At 51.8% G+C, this 15,178-nt stretch overlaps 2 protein-coding genes across 9 annotated transcripts; both read left to right on the top strand.

The window, feature by feature from the left end:
• Positions 1-5,366: 5,366 nt before the first annotated feature.
• Positions 5,367-12,393, top strand: LOC126052736 (collagen alpha-1(I) chain-like). Of its 5 annotated transcripts, none has more exons than XM_049833824.1 (8): positions 5,367-5,432; positions 5,632-10,660; positions 10,877-11,041; positions 11,292-11,333; positions 11,505-11,589; positions 11,694-11,747; positions 12,052-12,121; positions 12,199-12,330. In XM_049833824.1, the coding sequence occupies exons 2-8, from the start codon at positions 10,101-10,103 to the stop codon at positions 12,231-12,233; spliced, it is 1,011 nt and encodes a 336-aa protein (XP_049689781.1). In that variant the 5' UTR covers positions 5,367-5,432; positions 5,632-10,100; the 3' UTR covers positions 12,234-12,330. The 5 variants fall into 5 exon arrangements, with proteins under 5 accessions (XP_049689781.1, XP_049689783.1, XP_049689780.1 ...); XM_049833826.1 differs by having other exon boundaries at positions 5,632-10,447; positions 10,541-10,660; positions 12,052-12,282; XM_049833825.1 differs by lacking the exon at positions 5,367-5,432 and having other exon boundaries at positions 10,196-10,447; positions 10,541-10,660; positions 12,199-12,393.
• A 171-nt stretch (positions 12,394-12,564) lies between these two features.
• LOC126052737 (T-cell activation Rho GTPase-activating protein-like) lies at positions 12,565-15,178 on the top strand. 4 transcript variants are annotated; one of them, XR_007510132.1, is made up of 7 exons: positions 12,565-12,715; positions 12,930-13,091; positions 13,176-13,285; positions 13,453-13,648; positions 13,876-13,993; positions 14,143-14,629; positions 14,716-15,178. XR_007510132.1 is itself a non-coding variant. In XM_049833827.1 (6 exons), the coding sequence occupies exons 1-6, from the start codon at positions 12,566-12,568 to the stop codon at positions 14,379-14,381; spliced, it is 975 nt and encodes a 324-aa protein (XP_049689784.1). In that variant the 5' UTR covers position 12,565; the 3' UTR covers positions 14,382-15,178. The 4 variants fall into 4 exon arrangements, 3 of the variants coding, with proteins under 3 accessions (XP_049689784.1, XP_049689785.1, XP_049689787.1); XM_049833827.1 differs by having other exon boundaries at positions 14,143-15,178; XM_049833828.1 differs by lacking the exons at positions 13,876-13,993; positions 14,716-15,178 and having other exon boundaries at positions 14,143-14,384.

Here is a 15,178-nt window from a genome sequence, read left to right as displayed (position 1 = left end):
ATTTCTTTCTCTTTCCTTACTGTATTTCTTCCTTTATCTTAGCCTTTTTTTTTTTTTTTTTCCTCCTTAAAAAAGCAACAAAAGCAAAGAAACAACAAAATCTTCAAAGTAATTCAGCCTGGCAGTCTCAAGATAGCACTGCTAAACTCACCTTGGCAAGCTCCACTCAGTTAAAAGACACATTTGGCAGCTTCTTGCTGCTTTTCTTAAGGAAAGTCTGCCCTTTTTGGTTTGTTAAGCACCTAAAATGCCTGGGTGAGATTACAACGCTATCTTTTAATGATCCCAATAGAGGCTGATGCTACTTTTTCAAGGCATATACTGCCCATCTTGTAATTGGTAGCAGCCAATTGACATGCAAGTGTCTCATTTGGGGAAAATTGCAAATTAGAATGGTTACGATGCTGCAAATTAGAGAGAGGTAGCACAGCCCATTATTCCCAGTCCTGCTCGTGTGACACAGTGCACTGCTGAGGCTTGAATATCACTGAGACGCTCCGAGTGACGTCTGCAGATCGTCCCTACCTGCAGCGAGAAGCTGTGTGTGAAAGGCTGGGTCTGGTCTGCAGATTCCATGTGGTCACAGGGCTGTGTCAGCCCACAGGAGCCGGGCTGTGGGTGGACATGGCCTTTGCTCACCATCTTGGCTGTCCGTCAAGGAGAAAGAGGAGTCCTTGAAGCTGAAGGGCAATGCTCAGAAGAAAAGAGGATGCGTAGGGTGAGGGGTGGCCACAAAGCTCTTGGCAGCTCAAGCTGTCTGACCCTCTCTGCTACTGCACCCCTCTGCCCACCCTCCAGCCCCTAGGTAGTTTAGGCAGCATTTTTCCTCACTGTCCTTGAATTTCCCCTGCTTGCTTGATCTCCAGATGCCAGAAGGCTGCACAGTATCCCAGGACCGTTCTCATCACAGCACAAAAAGTCACATGCGGTCTATCGGTAGACAAGGATTGTGTCTCTTTGCCAAATCCTCACGCTGGGAGGTCACGTTCAGTCCTGTGGCCATTGCAATCCCCATTTTGGGGCACAGTCCCTGTTCTATGTGTTTCTCCTTGCTAGACAGACGACTTTGCATATTCAAGCCGCCTCTGCGTAAGTGGTCCCTGTTCCCTCAGTGACACAGATGTCTTGGTATGGCAACCTCATCCTCATCACCCTCTACTGAGCTGCTGGCATTTGCATCACTTGCCAGTTTTTATTTGCATTAACTCCCAGAGCACAGCTGAAAGCAGCAAACTATTCTGGGCATAGTCCTGCTCCTCGTGCCACCTCACTAGAGCCGTTCCTGTTTAATGCTGGTTTCCCCTGACTGGTTGCTGCTTGGTATCTGTCAGGTAGGCAGTTCTTCATCTGTTTAGTTCATGTTTTATTGATGCTATATAATACCATTTTTTTTTTTAAACCAAATGTCATTTGATACTAAGTCAAAAGCCCTCCGAAGTTCTAAGCCTATTACATCTGGACAGTTCCCTTTATCAACCAAATTTGTAATCTCATCACAGAGTGAAATCAGGTTTGTTTGACAAGCCCTATTTTCCATAAAAACAGATTGATTTGCCTTGTTGTACTCCCTTCTTTAATTCTTCAGAGAGTGGGTCCTGTATGGAGATTTCTACAACATTGTCCTGGATTGGCGTTACATATCCCTTTTACTCTGCTTGTGTTTTTGCAACACTGGCAAGACATTACTACCCTCCGAGGCTGCTGCTGTGCTGCTCTGGAAAGACAGAAGTAATTTCTCAGAAACCAGACTCCCAGCTGTGCCTCAGAGCAAGGGATCCCACGGGAGACAGTTTGAAGGGCAGAGGAGATTAGGAAAGGTGACAGGTCTCGGAGGACAGCATCTTCCAGGTGCAAGAATGGGCCATCCTGATATTAAGGACCCACAGGAGACCTCCTACCAAGGCATTAGCAGCCAGGTGGCCGAGCAGGTAATGCTCTTTCTCTGCATCCCCTAATGAGTCCCGTCCCCCCCTTATGACTCCCAGAGATGGATGTCCCCTGGCCCATGGGGTTCATGGCTTGATGACTCTCTTGCGACAGCCCTGGGAGGAACTGGGGCAGGGTATCGTTTGGTGTTCCTTACCAGTCACTCTTCCTCTGTGAGCCGGAGGCAAGATTTTGTCACGTAACCTACAAACTGACGCTCAGAAAGACAAACAGACGCATCAGGAGGCTGGCTTAGCCAGGCAGGGGGAGTCATGATCTGACCTGTTTCAGGCTCACCAAAAATGGAAAGGGACCGAACTGAAATCAGTTGTTCTGTGGGAAGTGCAAATTCAGGGATGTGTTTTTATAGCACCGAGCGCCCAGGGGCTTTGGGCTAGGGTGGGGATGATGGGTGGTTACTGCGGTATAGACAACTCATGTGACTAGTTTTAAATTTATAGCTGTCCTTAGGCTCTTGGAGTGGGTGAACCAGAAGAACCCAGATGAAGGTGCTCACTTTGATGGGACCCGAGGCATTAAATACAGCTTCATGCCACCTTTACCTTTGTTACCTGCTCAGAATAAAGCCAAGCCCAACACATTAGCAGTGACAGTGGGAAGCCAGCCTTAAGGAGACCTTCTTCTTAGAGCTGTCAATAAAGATTACCTTTTGTAATGCCTCACAGGTAATCTGCTTCCCTGCCTGCCTGCTGGACGATAAGACAGCACAGGGAAGATCACAGCGTGTTACAAGTAATACCTGGATCAATGCAGACTGCCCACCTGTCTGATGCAAGACAGCTTTGATAAGCAGTATAGGGAGGCTTGGTGAGTCTACATACCCCTCCGTTACTGTCTAGACTTCTTTAAGTTCACCCGTGACCATGTCATTTTTCCCAGCTTTCCCTGGAAATCCCTTGTTAACCTGACCTATTCCCATGTGCTATTTTGTCCACTTGTGATGTTCTCCTTTTGGATTACTCCCCAAGCCACATGAAAAGCCGGCGTTGGGATAACACCTCCCGGGGCTGAGCAGAGAAGTTGCTTTCCTCACTGTACTGGCAGTGTTTAAAAAGATGAAGGAGGCTGATGTGCTTGAATGCAGCAGCTCAGATACTGATGCTAGGCACAGCTGCTTTAGTGGAGCTCTTCTCGCCCTCCTTATTGCCGCTGACTGCAGTCTCCTGTGACCAGATGTGACATCTGCAGGGCAGGTAGGTATGTTCATCTTTCAAGCAGGGGAGGGGAAAAAATACTATGGGGGAAATACACCCAGGAGACTGACCAAGGGTGGCTGTCTCCCATAGAAGAACTTTATACTCTGTGGGTTTTTTTTCTCCAAAAGGAGGTCAGGTTTTGCCCATCGTATTTACTGGAACGGTCTTGTATGTTATAACCCTTTCCCATTGCCAGTGGGATGCCAAAATTCCATATCCAGTGTTTGTGGATATTACTGAGAATCGCAGGTCAGCAGTGGCTCCAGGCAGTTAACCCTGTCAGGTACCCATCTACATCCAGATTTCTGCCCTGGCCTCATGGAGGGCTTGTAATCCCTCATCCAGCAGAAATCTGTCCCGTGGGAAAAGCGGAGCCAGAGGGAGGGGAAAAGACTGATGTTCGTGGGTAAAACCTCTGAAACAACCTGCCTTCAACCTCTGACGTCCTGTTCATTCATCTTTTGGGCACAGTAACTGCAACTTGAACCACCTTTCCCAAGACTAATTTGGGAAACAGAGCCGCAGGTGAATTAAAATTCCTTGACGGACCTTTTATTTACAACTCTCTCCAAATCACTAGTCGTCTGTGTTGTTAAATGCTTCGTGCCTGTCTTCAGCCAGCCTTGGTGGCCAAGTACATCAGAGCTGGGTGTCACCACCACAGGAGATGCAGCTTTCCCCTTAACCCTCAGGCAGTGGGGGGGGATGCCTGCAGCAGGCAAGCTGTGTTTTGTGTTGATATCCACATCTATATAGATGTAGTATTTATACTGTATCTACCACCATGTGCAAGCAAACCTGGAGACTGTCTTTGCTTGGGAACACCCCTCTTCCCCCCCCCATCTGCCACAGCTTTTTACGCTGCTGCTGATGCGCAGTAGCTCATGTCTTCTTTTTTAAGTGCTTTATCTGCTTTAGTGACTCTGACACAGGGTCTGCTCCTCGCAGCGTTCGCATATGGCAGCTGTTACAACCAGGGTGAAAGCCTGGCCGGACTCCAGCTAGCCTGCGTTATCAAAGATATTCCCACCACCTCACCTGGTGCCTCAGCCAGCTCCATTTGGCCCTTGTCTCACAATATTTATCAGCCAAACATCCTTTTCATGTAGCTGGAACTGCTCAGACAGATCTCATGGGAGACGGAAAATTGATATAAATTTCCTCTGAATGAGGCTTAGCTAATTTGCAGCGTCTCTTGGCATCAGAACGGTATGGTTTAACCAAAACAACCGCAGTTCTGCTTGTTTTCTTGGCAGCAATACTGAGAAACTGGGTAGCGGAGCAACTCCTCGACTGACTTTGCGCAGCCAGACCTCTATGACCTTTCATCAGCGTCAAAGAAAGGTGGGGGAATAGGAGCGTATTCGCAATGTACTTTACTGCTTTTTATAGTGGAATTGGTTTGACTGGAAGTTTTCACAGCATGTTTGTTTATGTGTTGCATATGAGTAATAAAGCAGAGGAGGGAAACTTCAGGGTGATGTTTTACAGCAGAGTCTGTGTGACTTTGGAGTCTCTATTTTCCAGGCTCCTGAGACTGAGGACTAGAGCCTCAAGGTGTCTAAATGCCGAAGGAGGCTGCTACACACTTCTGGAAGTGCCTGCCAGAAGGTTTGCAGCCCAGCTGGACACCTCATCCAGGTAGGCTCTTGACGGACTTCTTTTGACGCTAACGTGCTTAGGAAATGCTAAAAAATACAGCTGGGAAGGGAGCTGCACCTCTAAGTCCCCAAAGGAATCAGAGAGCTGGTTGCTCTTCACCGCAGGAACGGGGACGGAGGTATCGTTGGGTGCTGTTTGAATCAGCCTCCTGTTGGGAAGGAGACTTCAGTTTCAAACTTCATTTTTCCGAAAAGGGTGTCTGTGACTGGTGCCTCCAAGCCCTACCTACTATGCTAAGGTATTAAATCCTTGGATCCATCACTATTTTGCTTTTCCTGTATATTTAGAGGAAGATACGGTCCCTACTAAACACATGCACAGCACCAAGCACTCAGATCTTGGTGGGCGGTTCTGTCCATGCTCCCCTCTACTGCTCTCAGTGGTACCAGAAGGTTTTGCAGATTTTCATGCAGTTTGAAGTTTTGCAACAAAAATCATGGTGAACTCTATGATTTCAAGTATCTAAACTTTGAAGATGTATCTAAGACTGAGAACAGGATTACTTGGCAGCTCCAAAGTTGGAGAAAGCTTGGTGGAAGTTAGGGAAACGTTTTATTTTGGCAGGCTTTTGAGAAGTATAACTTTGGGGCACAATGGAACACCATGTAGATGACAGAGAAGAAACAGGTAAGGACACAAAAACTTCTCTTTTTTTATTTTTTTTTAAGGGATCTGTATAAGGCTACTTTGACAGTTCCTTTGCCATGCTCTGCTTATTTTGTGTGGCGTTTGCTGTTTGTTCATCTTCACTTCAAGCTTTATCCTCAATAACTTCAGTTCCCTGTGTCTTTTTTTTTTTTTTTTTTTTTTTTTTTTCTTCTTTAAGAAGCAAAGCATGAAGGCATCAAGATAAAACCAAACCTCCTTGTCTCAGGAACTTTTGCAGCCCCATATTTTGGAAAACATGACTCCCTAACAGTCCTTTAGCATTTTAAAATAAAATTAAATAACCGAACAAGAGACTTCCATTTGTAGTTTGAAATTAAGTTAGAAAATTAAATGCCACTTTTTGGGTTAGGTTTTCAGCCAGTTTAAACTTCTCCATCAGAGTCGGAGATATGCTAATTAGCAGGAGCTGAAAAGCTCTGTCTCTGCATAAAACCACATAATGCTGTTAGCTGAATTTTTAAACTAACTTTGTACTTTTTGTTTCATTAGCTAAAAATACATACATACATATATATATACACACATACATATATACACAGAAAGAGAGACTTTTTCAAGAGAATAAATTGATTTCTCTGTAGCCTTATCATATTCAGACAAAACCTATGTATCCTAGGAGATAAGAAGATTGCCTCCTATGACTGGCTTTTCACAAAATAGTGTTGGGATGAATAGCCATTATCTTAAAGAGCAAAAGCAGTTAGCGTGAGTGCATGGAAATAAAAATGAGCATTTCAAAGTCCTCTGCAAGTGTGGGCTGTTTTAGCTTTGGAATTTGTAGCATTCAGGATATAAGGACGCTCAGAAGCTCCCTGCAGTTTTCACCACAGAGCTGATGGCTGGAGAATAAGACTGCTCTCCCTGTGTCTGATACTAGATGGTTTACTCAAAATTCCTAGAGCCCCGCTATTACATGGCTGTCTTTAAGCTTCTTTTTTTTGTTTGTTTCTTTGTCTGTTTTCCCTAAATAATGATACCTTGGGTTCTTAAGTGATGTGACTTACTTCAGGTTGGTGGTGGGAGTGTGAAACTGATACAAGCCCCGCTGAGGGTTTTTGGAATATTTAAAGGGACTGAGGTGCTTGTCCCAAGGACAGAGTGCAGGCTGTCCCCTTGGTCCTGCTCATCCCCTCTCCTTTTTTCTCCTTATCCTCCTGTGAGCATGGCCCCCAAAGCCTCCTCTTCATCCCTTCCTCAGGCTGGGGGTGGGAACTATTGCTTTCTCCTCCTCCCCAAATACGCTTCTCCCCACCTCTGTCTCAGAGGAGGGAAGGCAGACCAAGTGGAGCCTGTTTATCCTCCTTCCTGGGGTCGATGAGACGTGGCAGCAAATGGATCTTTTTCTGTGCTGCTTTGCTTGAGTGGCTCATGTAATCCCAGAATAGCAGGAAGAACCCAGGCCATGAGCTCCGTGGCTGAGTAGGACAGATGAGCATCTAAATACTGCTCAGTGGCAAATGGCTTTCCAGCTAAGTGGAAGCGGCTCAGGAAATACTCTGTTTTCATAACAGAGAAACATGATTTTATGCAATTATTTTTATCCAAAGGACAAAAAACTTGTTATTGAAAAAAAAAACCCTCTGAAAACCAAAGAAAACAAGGTATCATCATTGATGCACACTTGCATGGAGCAAACTATTTCTTGCCAGGCACTTGTATCCTACCAGGTATCATGGTTTGAGTGTTTGGCTAGCCAAGTTCCATGCTGGTGCATTCAAAGCTTTCTTGCTGATGCAACCCGTGTCAGCAACAGTGGAGGAAATCAACAGCCGCAGAGGAATAAAGAAAAAACTGAATTCTGGAGGCAGGAGATGCTGATACTTCAGGTCCTGCCTGTGTTTGAGCTTTTGAAATTCATAAGGACTCAGCTGACACTCTACAAACAAAAGCGCATTTCCCTTCACTCAATTTTTAAATTCTCCAGAGGTAACAAAGGTTGCAAACAGGCAGTTCTTGGTATTAATTCTATTGTACATGGTGAATGCATGCTGCACTCCCACGCTTGTGCAGAAAAATTGAACAGTCAAAGCAGAATCTAGTTATACACTCCAGATATATCTACTGCTCTGTTCAATATATTCATTACCTGGTATTGTTCCACAGCCACTTTCATCAATAGACATGAACAGTGCAATATAAAATAAAGGTAAATTGGTATTCATACGGTTAAGTAGATTTGATAACTCCCTAAGCAAACCATCGATGGAAGTTCTCTGGAAGGGATGAGTTCCCACATTTCTCAGCAGACTGGGTGCAGATGGGGTCCGAGTATTGCAAAGGCTGCCCCATTCCCAGGAGAAGCTGGGAACCTGCTTTAGCTGTTGCTCTGACTTGTGAGTTTGGGTCCAAAAAGCGTGGTTAGAAAGGGAGCCACCGAACTGTCCCATTCACCTGTGGATGACGGCTGTTCAGCCAGCTTGTCCCGTGCGTGGGTTTAAATGGAACCTGAGAAGAGCAGCCTTGCCCCAGGAGGTGTCGCAGACTACCTACAAACCCACCCACACCGTCGTGTGGTCAGCATCTTTGGTTCCACCGAGCCAAAGCACGTCTCCCAGGCAGTCCACGCAGCTGGGAAGTCTCTTATCGCCACCAGCCTTTGGTGGCTGGACCTGAGCTGGGATGGGAAAGAATGCCTAAATCTCGGTGGATCTCAGGTCTGGTGGCCTCCTGGAGAAGAATCAATTACCATGAGAGATTTGGCTTTTATAAAGAACAGTGCCTGCCTGGAATTTGGTCATCAAAAAGGTATGTTCTGAAGGAGCACCAAAATAGCTTGCTAGTGAATTACTGAGGAACTCTGGGGGAAGACTGCTGCCCCTGCCCGGTTTTGGTTGGAAGGTATATGCAGGAATTGTGGGCTGGCTGGTGTTAACGTGTTTCAAAGGTGGTACGTGGTCACAGCACCGCTTGCATTGCATGGTAGAAGGTCACACCGTAACTTCTGGCAGAGTGATGTCAGGGGTGAGACAGACAAGCTGCTGGATGCATATTTGGCCTTTCCCAGGACTAGCAGCAGCAAGCTGTGAGCCAAGAGAGCTTGGGAACAATCGCTCTGAGTTTCTGCATCAGGTTTTGCCACGAGCGACATCTCATTACACTTGTCCCACCTCCGCCTCGGCACCCAGGACCCAGATGTGTCCCAAGCGTCGCTGAACGGACAGGCAGCCTTCTGCCAGCTACCTGTGCAAGGCTGGGAAGTGGCAGCAACTCCTGCAACCTAGTCCTGGCCCGAATTTAGACTCATGGGTATTACCTGCCTCCCACAGTTCTTTTGCAAACTACAGCGGACAGGCAAGCAGCCTAGACTCTCAGCACCGCTGGCAATTGCTGCTCTTTCTTGTTTTAAAGGACCGATGCCCAGAAGGTCCAAGGGCTCTCGCAGAAACCAGCTGGCTCAGGACTTTTAGGCAAATTTGGGCCACTTCTTCTGGGCAACTTATAATCAGAAGCATATCCCTGGATCTGCTGGCATTGCTCCTGCCTACCCTGCCTGTCTGACAGCTTTTGCCTACCTGTGCAGGGATGCTGCTGCACCCCTCCTTTCTCATGGCTCTGTTTTAGGAACTCAAGACAAGGAGCGTTACAGGTTTGGAAATTCCTGTCTCTGGAGGGATGTCTGACACGTGTCACTCTACCAGTGCTGCAGTGTTTGCTTTCATCCCTGTATAACTGCAGTTTTGAGCCTCTGCTTGAAGAAATAGTTGTTTTCCTACCGTCAGAGCCCTGACAGCACTAACGGGCCTTAATGGCGCTGAGCAGGGACCTCCACGCATGCACCCTGCCCATGAGCCAGGAGCCCATTTAAACTCAGGTCTGGGTCCCTGGTCCCTACCTGAGCGGTGCTGTAGATGTGTCTGCCACCGGTCCTGTCCCTACGTCCTGGAGGGACCCCTCCTACGTACGTGATAGCCTCGTCTCCTACCCCATCTGCTGCTCCAGACAGGGCTCTCTGGAGGGACCCTGGTCCCAGTTCATCCCTTCGCTGTGTCTGGGGTTGTTGATGGGCCACCCTTGGCTCTGTTGGGTGTGCTTTTTTTCAATTCTCCTCCCCATCCCACTGCTGCCCGCTTCTCTGCCTCCATACTGGTACAAACCATGCAGTACCCAGCTCTTCAAGGGCTGACATAACCAGTAAAATGGGACAAAGTTTTCTTTCTTGTTGCCAGTGTTGAAGAGGATATATTTTTAGTGACACCAAAGGCTTCTGTGAACTTGTGATTATTATTTTTTTTTTTTCTACTCTAGAGGATAATTAATCAAGGCATCCAAAACATGCTAGGTTTGACGGCATCAAAAAAACCCCAAAATCATTTCTAGGGGAGTTGGAAGCCAGTTTGAATTTAAAAATCTTCTTTCACTGTAAGGCATTCCAGAACAGCCACAAAATTACAGGTTCAGAGTTGAAACCAAGTATTGTGCCTATTGTCCTGGAGACCTAGGGATGAACAAGCCCTTGCGCCAGTTAATGCTGGGGGACACCCAGCTGGAAAGCAGCTGTACAGACACCTGGGGTGATGGTGGACACCAAGTGGACCGATTTAGAGCCAGAAAAGTGCCCTTGGGGCAAAGGCGGCTCACTGCCTCCTGGGCTGCAGTAGGCAAAGCGCTGGCAAGAGGTGGAGGGAGATGGTCCTTCCCCTCTGCTGGGTCCGTCCAGCCTGCCCTGGGCTCCCCAGTGCCAGGCAGAGCTGGCCATACTGGAGAGAACTCTCCCCCCAGTGCCCCTCCCACTTTCCTTTGGGCTCAGAATGTTGGTCAGTTGGAGCCCACGGCCACCAGAGACAGCAGCACAGAGCCTTGCTGGCACACAGGAGCGCTGGGAGGAGGCAGGATCTGGCCGAGCAGCACTTCGCCAGCACCGGCACCTCGCCTCCCATCCCCGCTGTCGCCGACTGGCCCGCGTCTTTGGTCCACGGCGAGGGTCCTCCTCTCCCGGGCAGGATGGGCCAGGCCAACTGCTGCTGCGGCTCCAGGTGGGCTCTCCCTGTGCCTCGGGGACACGCGGGCACGGCCGGGACCCGCGGCGGTGGCGGCCTTTCTCATGCCCACCGCTCTCTGCTCTGCAGGGAGGCTCTCACCGACGCCGAGCCGGTGCTGAGCGCAGACGTGCGGCTGACCCGGGGCCGCAAGAGGAGGGAGAGACGCCTTCTCCTCCTCCAGGAGGAACTGGTGATCGCCAAGTTGCAGTAAGACCCTCAGAGCCCAGCTGCCTTTCCCCCAGCCCTGGCCCTGGCACCAGGGCAGGGACACCCCGGCACCAGCCCCAGGCCCCGGGACCGCGGTGCTGGATGCGCCCATCAATGTCTGTCCCAAGGGCAGGTGGGGGACAGGGCTCTGCCCGGGGGGACCCTGAGGAGGACACCCCCAGCTCACCGCCTGCCTCTCCTCTCTGCTCTCTGCAGACGCGGCACCAGCATGCGCCCACAGCTCCGCCTGGCCCTGGACCAGCTGTGGGTGCTGAGCAGCAGAAAGGAGGCAGCAGGGGAGGAAAAAGAGGAGGAGGAAGGGGGCGACAAGGACATCCTCATCCTCGTCTGGCCCACCGGCTCCTGTGTTGTTGCCTTTGGGTGAGTCGTGGTGCCACATCCCATGGACAGGCAGGAGAGGTTCCCAACCATGCCCAGAAGAGAAGGGCAAAAGTCCTGCTCTGGGAGGACACGGGAAGCCAGGGCTTGGGCAGCGTCCCTGTCCTGCCCCACGGGGCTTCTTCATCCTGCCCGTGTCCTTCCCCACGGCGCAGGGCTGCACAGAAACACGCCTCTGCCCACGGGCTTTGAAGCAGCAGGGCCTGACACTGGTTCTCCTCTCTTTCTGCAGCTCCCAGGCGCTGAAGGATCTGTGGGTGGGCAGACTGCTGGGGTAAGCCAAAGGGGGATGCTGCAGGTGCAGCCTGATGGGAGAACACAGCTCCCCAACTGGGGAGAGGTGCCCTCGCAGCTGCCAGCAGCTCTCGGGCAGAGCTGCCCGACAGGAGAGAAGGGGCAGCTTGGGGGTCAGCCAGCTCTCTCCCTGTCCCTTCCCGGTACACAGGACACCAGAAGGAGCAAAGCGAGCCCGGGTGACCCATCTCCCCTCCCTCAAACCCCTGGAGAAGGAGCTGACCCGCCGCCACGCCGTGAGTGTCTCCCCAGTCTGGGCTCTGTCCCCGAGCCCTGGTCCTCCAGCCGAGCAGCAGAGGCATCACTGCTCACCTTCCTCTGCTCCTTCTCTCTTGCCCAGTGGAGGACATTCAGTGCCGGGAGCCTGGAGAGGCTGATCGAGGGCCAGGCAGAGGTGAGAACGGGTGCCTTTCACCCACCTCTGGCTGTGCCGGCATGTGCGGCAAGTGGGGAGAGGTTGTGCCGGAGGGAGGGTCCCGTGGTGCCACTCGGGGAGCGGAGAGGGTTGGGAAGCCACCAAAAACGCCGGCACATCCTCACTGGCGGCATTGGGGGGAACCCTGGCATGCAGGACAGAGAGCCCCGGAGAGCAGAGGGTCCCAGCTCTGCTGCGCTCAGGCTGCTGGCACCAGGTGGCAGCTCGCCGGTGGCCCTTTCTGCTGTGGGGATGGTCTCTGAGCGCAGCCTCGTTCTTGCAGGATCATCCCAAGCAAGGGCCACCGACAGCCCCATCTGGGAACAACGGAGACGGACTGTGCCGCTCACCAGGTGAGTTTTGGAAAGAAAGGCAACCTCCTGCAAATGGTTGAGCTGTGCTCACTTGTCCCTTGAGTGTCGCCATGCAGGTGCGGCACCCCAAGGCAGGAGGTCACCTGGATGAGCAAGGACACCCACTGGGCAGCAGCCGCTGGACGTGGTTCTGCGGGGACACGGAGCCTCTGCTGCTGCCCACGGCTTGGAGGAGGGCAGGGCGAGGGCTGGGACAGGCTGTCCCGGTGGCACGCCAGCTCTCAGGAGCCTCCGAGATGGAGCCGCTGAGCTGGAGCCGTGGTTCCAGCTGCTGGCTCCCTGCCTGTCCTCACTGCTCAGCACTGTGCTGCAGGCAGGGCAGGGCAGGGCAGGCTCCGGGAGCAGTGGCCTGGCAGTCTCCATTGACGGGATCTTGCTTCGTTTTCCCTTTCAGAAGGAGGGAACAGCAGGAGGAGGAGAAGGATGGGGCTGCCCTGGCCCCTTGCTCTGCGGAGGACCCCAGCCGCTGCCCAGGTGCCAGGGCAGGCGGGCTCCGGCTGTAGCAGGGCGCTTTTTGGACAGCCCCTGGCAGCCCTCTGCGGGGAGGACGGCTCCCTGCCCTGGCCCATCCAGGTAAGCCAGCCTGGGAAGGGGGTCCCCAGCCCTCTCTCCGGCTGCCCCAGAGGGGATGTGGCTGTCCCCAGGAGCTCTGGGGATGGGGGATTGGGCTCTTCACCCCCAGACGATGCTTTGGGGGGCAAGGAGCAGGATCTGGGGCAGTGCTTTGGTCACTGCTCTTGGAAGGCAGCTCCTCAGCCAAGCAACTGTCCTCCTGCCCCTCCTGCAGGAGCTGCTGGCTGTCCTGCACCGGGAAGGACCATCGACAGAAGGGATATTCCGCAGAGCTGCCAGCGGGACAGAATTTCGGGAGCTGCGAGAGGCCATGGACCACGGCACCGACGTCGACCTGGGCAGCCAGCCTGCTCTGCTGCTGGCCGTCATCTTGAAGGTGAGTGCTTCTGACCTGCAGCTGGAGGAGCTCCTGACTGGCCTGGAGTGTTCAGAGGCTCATCTGGAGCCCCTGGCATTGCAGGACTTCCTCCGACGCATCCCCGCCAAGCTCCTCGTGACAGACCTCTACGAGGACTGGATGGCGGCGATGCAGAAGAGCGGCAAGGAGGAGAAGATGGAAGAGCTGAAAGCGTAAGTGTGGGTAACAGCCTGCCTGGTTAGCAGGAGCACTGACCACTGGCTAAAAGCACCTGGAAAGCTGCGCAACCTAGCCACTGGCTCCCACCTGCCTTGGGTAAACTTTGGGGATGGCTGTGGGCAACATCGGCTCTATTAACATTGAATTCCTGTTCCATCAGGGTGGCTGAGAAGTTGCCTGCAGCCAACCTCCTGCTCCTCAAGCAGCTGCTGGCCCTCCTCCAGGACATCAGCCACAACGCCTCCACCAGCAGAATGACCACCAGGAACCTGGCCATCTGCCTTGGGCCAAACCTCCTGAGCCCACAAAATGACGACCTGCTGCCCCTCGAGGCCATGCTGGAGGTGACTGAGAAGGTATGCTGGATTGAGTAGCCAGCTTCAGCCTTGCCAGCCCATCAGAACTTGGCTGCTCAGAGGTCCCTGGCTGCCTCCTCTCCCCAACAAATGCTGGTGGGGTGGCTGCCTGCAAGAGCAGCCCCACAGCCACAGCCGTCTGCGCAGAGGCAAGGGTCAGCAGTGGGAAAAGCTGTGCGATACGTTTTTAGGCACCTGGGTTGAGACCAAGGGGTTGACATATGCAGGTGAATGCGCTGGTGTTGTTTATGATTGAAAACTGCGGTGACATCTTTGGGGAGGAGATGGATGGCCGCTCCTGTCCATCAGCTGGGGAGTCGCCAGCACCCACGGACGGAGCCACAGGTATGAGGAGGAACCGAGGGCTGTCACAGGCTGGGGCTTGGGGTAACAGAAACCTCAACAAGACAACTGGTGTAGGGCTTTGGGTGGGTTATGGTTTCGGTGTGCTTTACTTCCAAGGCGTCACTGCTGCACATGGTTTTGCTTTCTAGACCTACATTTGGAAGAGCAAAGTGGCCCTGCAGACAGAACAGACCAGGACCACCAGGCAGAAGCCATTCTGCCTGCATCCCCCTCTCTGGATATCTTCAAAGAAGCTGGGGAAGACACGGTGGCGGAGTCCGAAATGGCAGAGGTATGGCAGCTCCATCAGGAACTACCTTCCTACCTGAGACACGTTATCCCAGTGTTTGCTGAGCTGCCAGAAATGAACTGTCACACACCCATGTGAACCCTGTGTTCCAAAATGAGGCCCTTGGAAGAAAGGGCTAATGCAAACCAGCCAAAGGGATCTTCTCTGTAGGGCTAAGGCAGCATTTTGCCAACCAGTTGCCTACTACTCCAGGGTGTCCCTTGCCACCCTCTGACTCTGACATTTCTGTTGGAGGAACCCGTTGCTTTGGCTCCAACCACCCCAGAGACCACAGTAGACTCCCTGGGAAGCGAGGAAGAACTGAAGAGCCTTTCAGAGGAAAGAAGGTAAAATGAGTCAGCTTTGGTTAAATCAAGAACTGATTCTAGTTGATCCTGGCTTTACCTACTTAATCCTCCTGTGGGATGGAAAGGTTTGCAGGCTCCCACCAGGAAAAGGAAAACCGAAAAAAAAGAAAGAGAAAAGAGGTCTGGGCAGAGGAGAAGAAATGCTATCGAGAAAAGAAAAGAAGGAAGACAGAAAGAGATGGGGATTTAAAAGAAGCAGGAAGGTCCAGCAGGTCAAGAAGCCCAGGTGCGTACCAGGCTCTGCTGCCCATCTTTCCCAACTCCAAGTCAGTCCGACCTGCTGGCAAGGGACAGCGAGGGATGGTGCTGTGCAGGGTTTGGAAATAACTCTCAGCTCCCCAGGGGCTCCCCATCGAGCCCTGCTGCGTGGCACGGGGGCCCTGAGCATCTCTGCATGCACGCAGGTCTCTAAGGGCATTTCCCGTGGGCATAAGGCGCCAGAGCCGTCCCCTGGTTGATGCCAGCCATAGCTCTCTCTTCTGGGCTATGAACAATTCCTCGTCAACGGTGTTCCCCAAAGAAAGGGGA

Source organism: Accipiter gentilis, chromosome 30 (genome assembly GCF_929443795.1).
Source record: "Accipiter gentilis chromosome 30, bAccGen1.1, whole genome shotgun sequence".
NCBI classification, from domain to species: domain Eukaryota; kingdom Metazoa; phylum Chordata; class Aves; order Accipitriformes; family Accipitridae; genus Astur; species Astur gentilis.
Note: the sequence above shows the minus strand (reverse complement) of the source record. Positions and strands in the feature narration are given on the sequence as shown.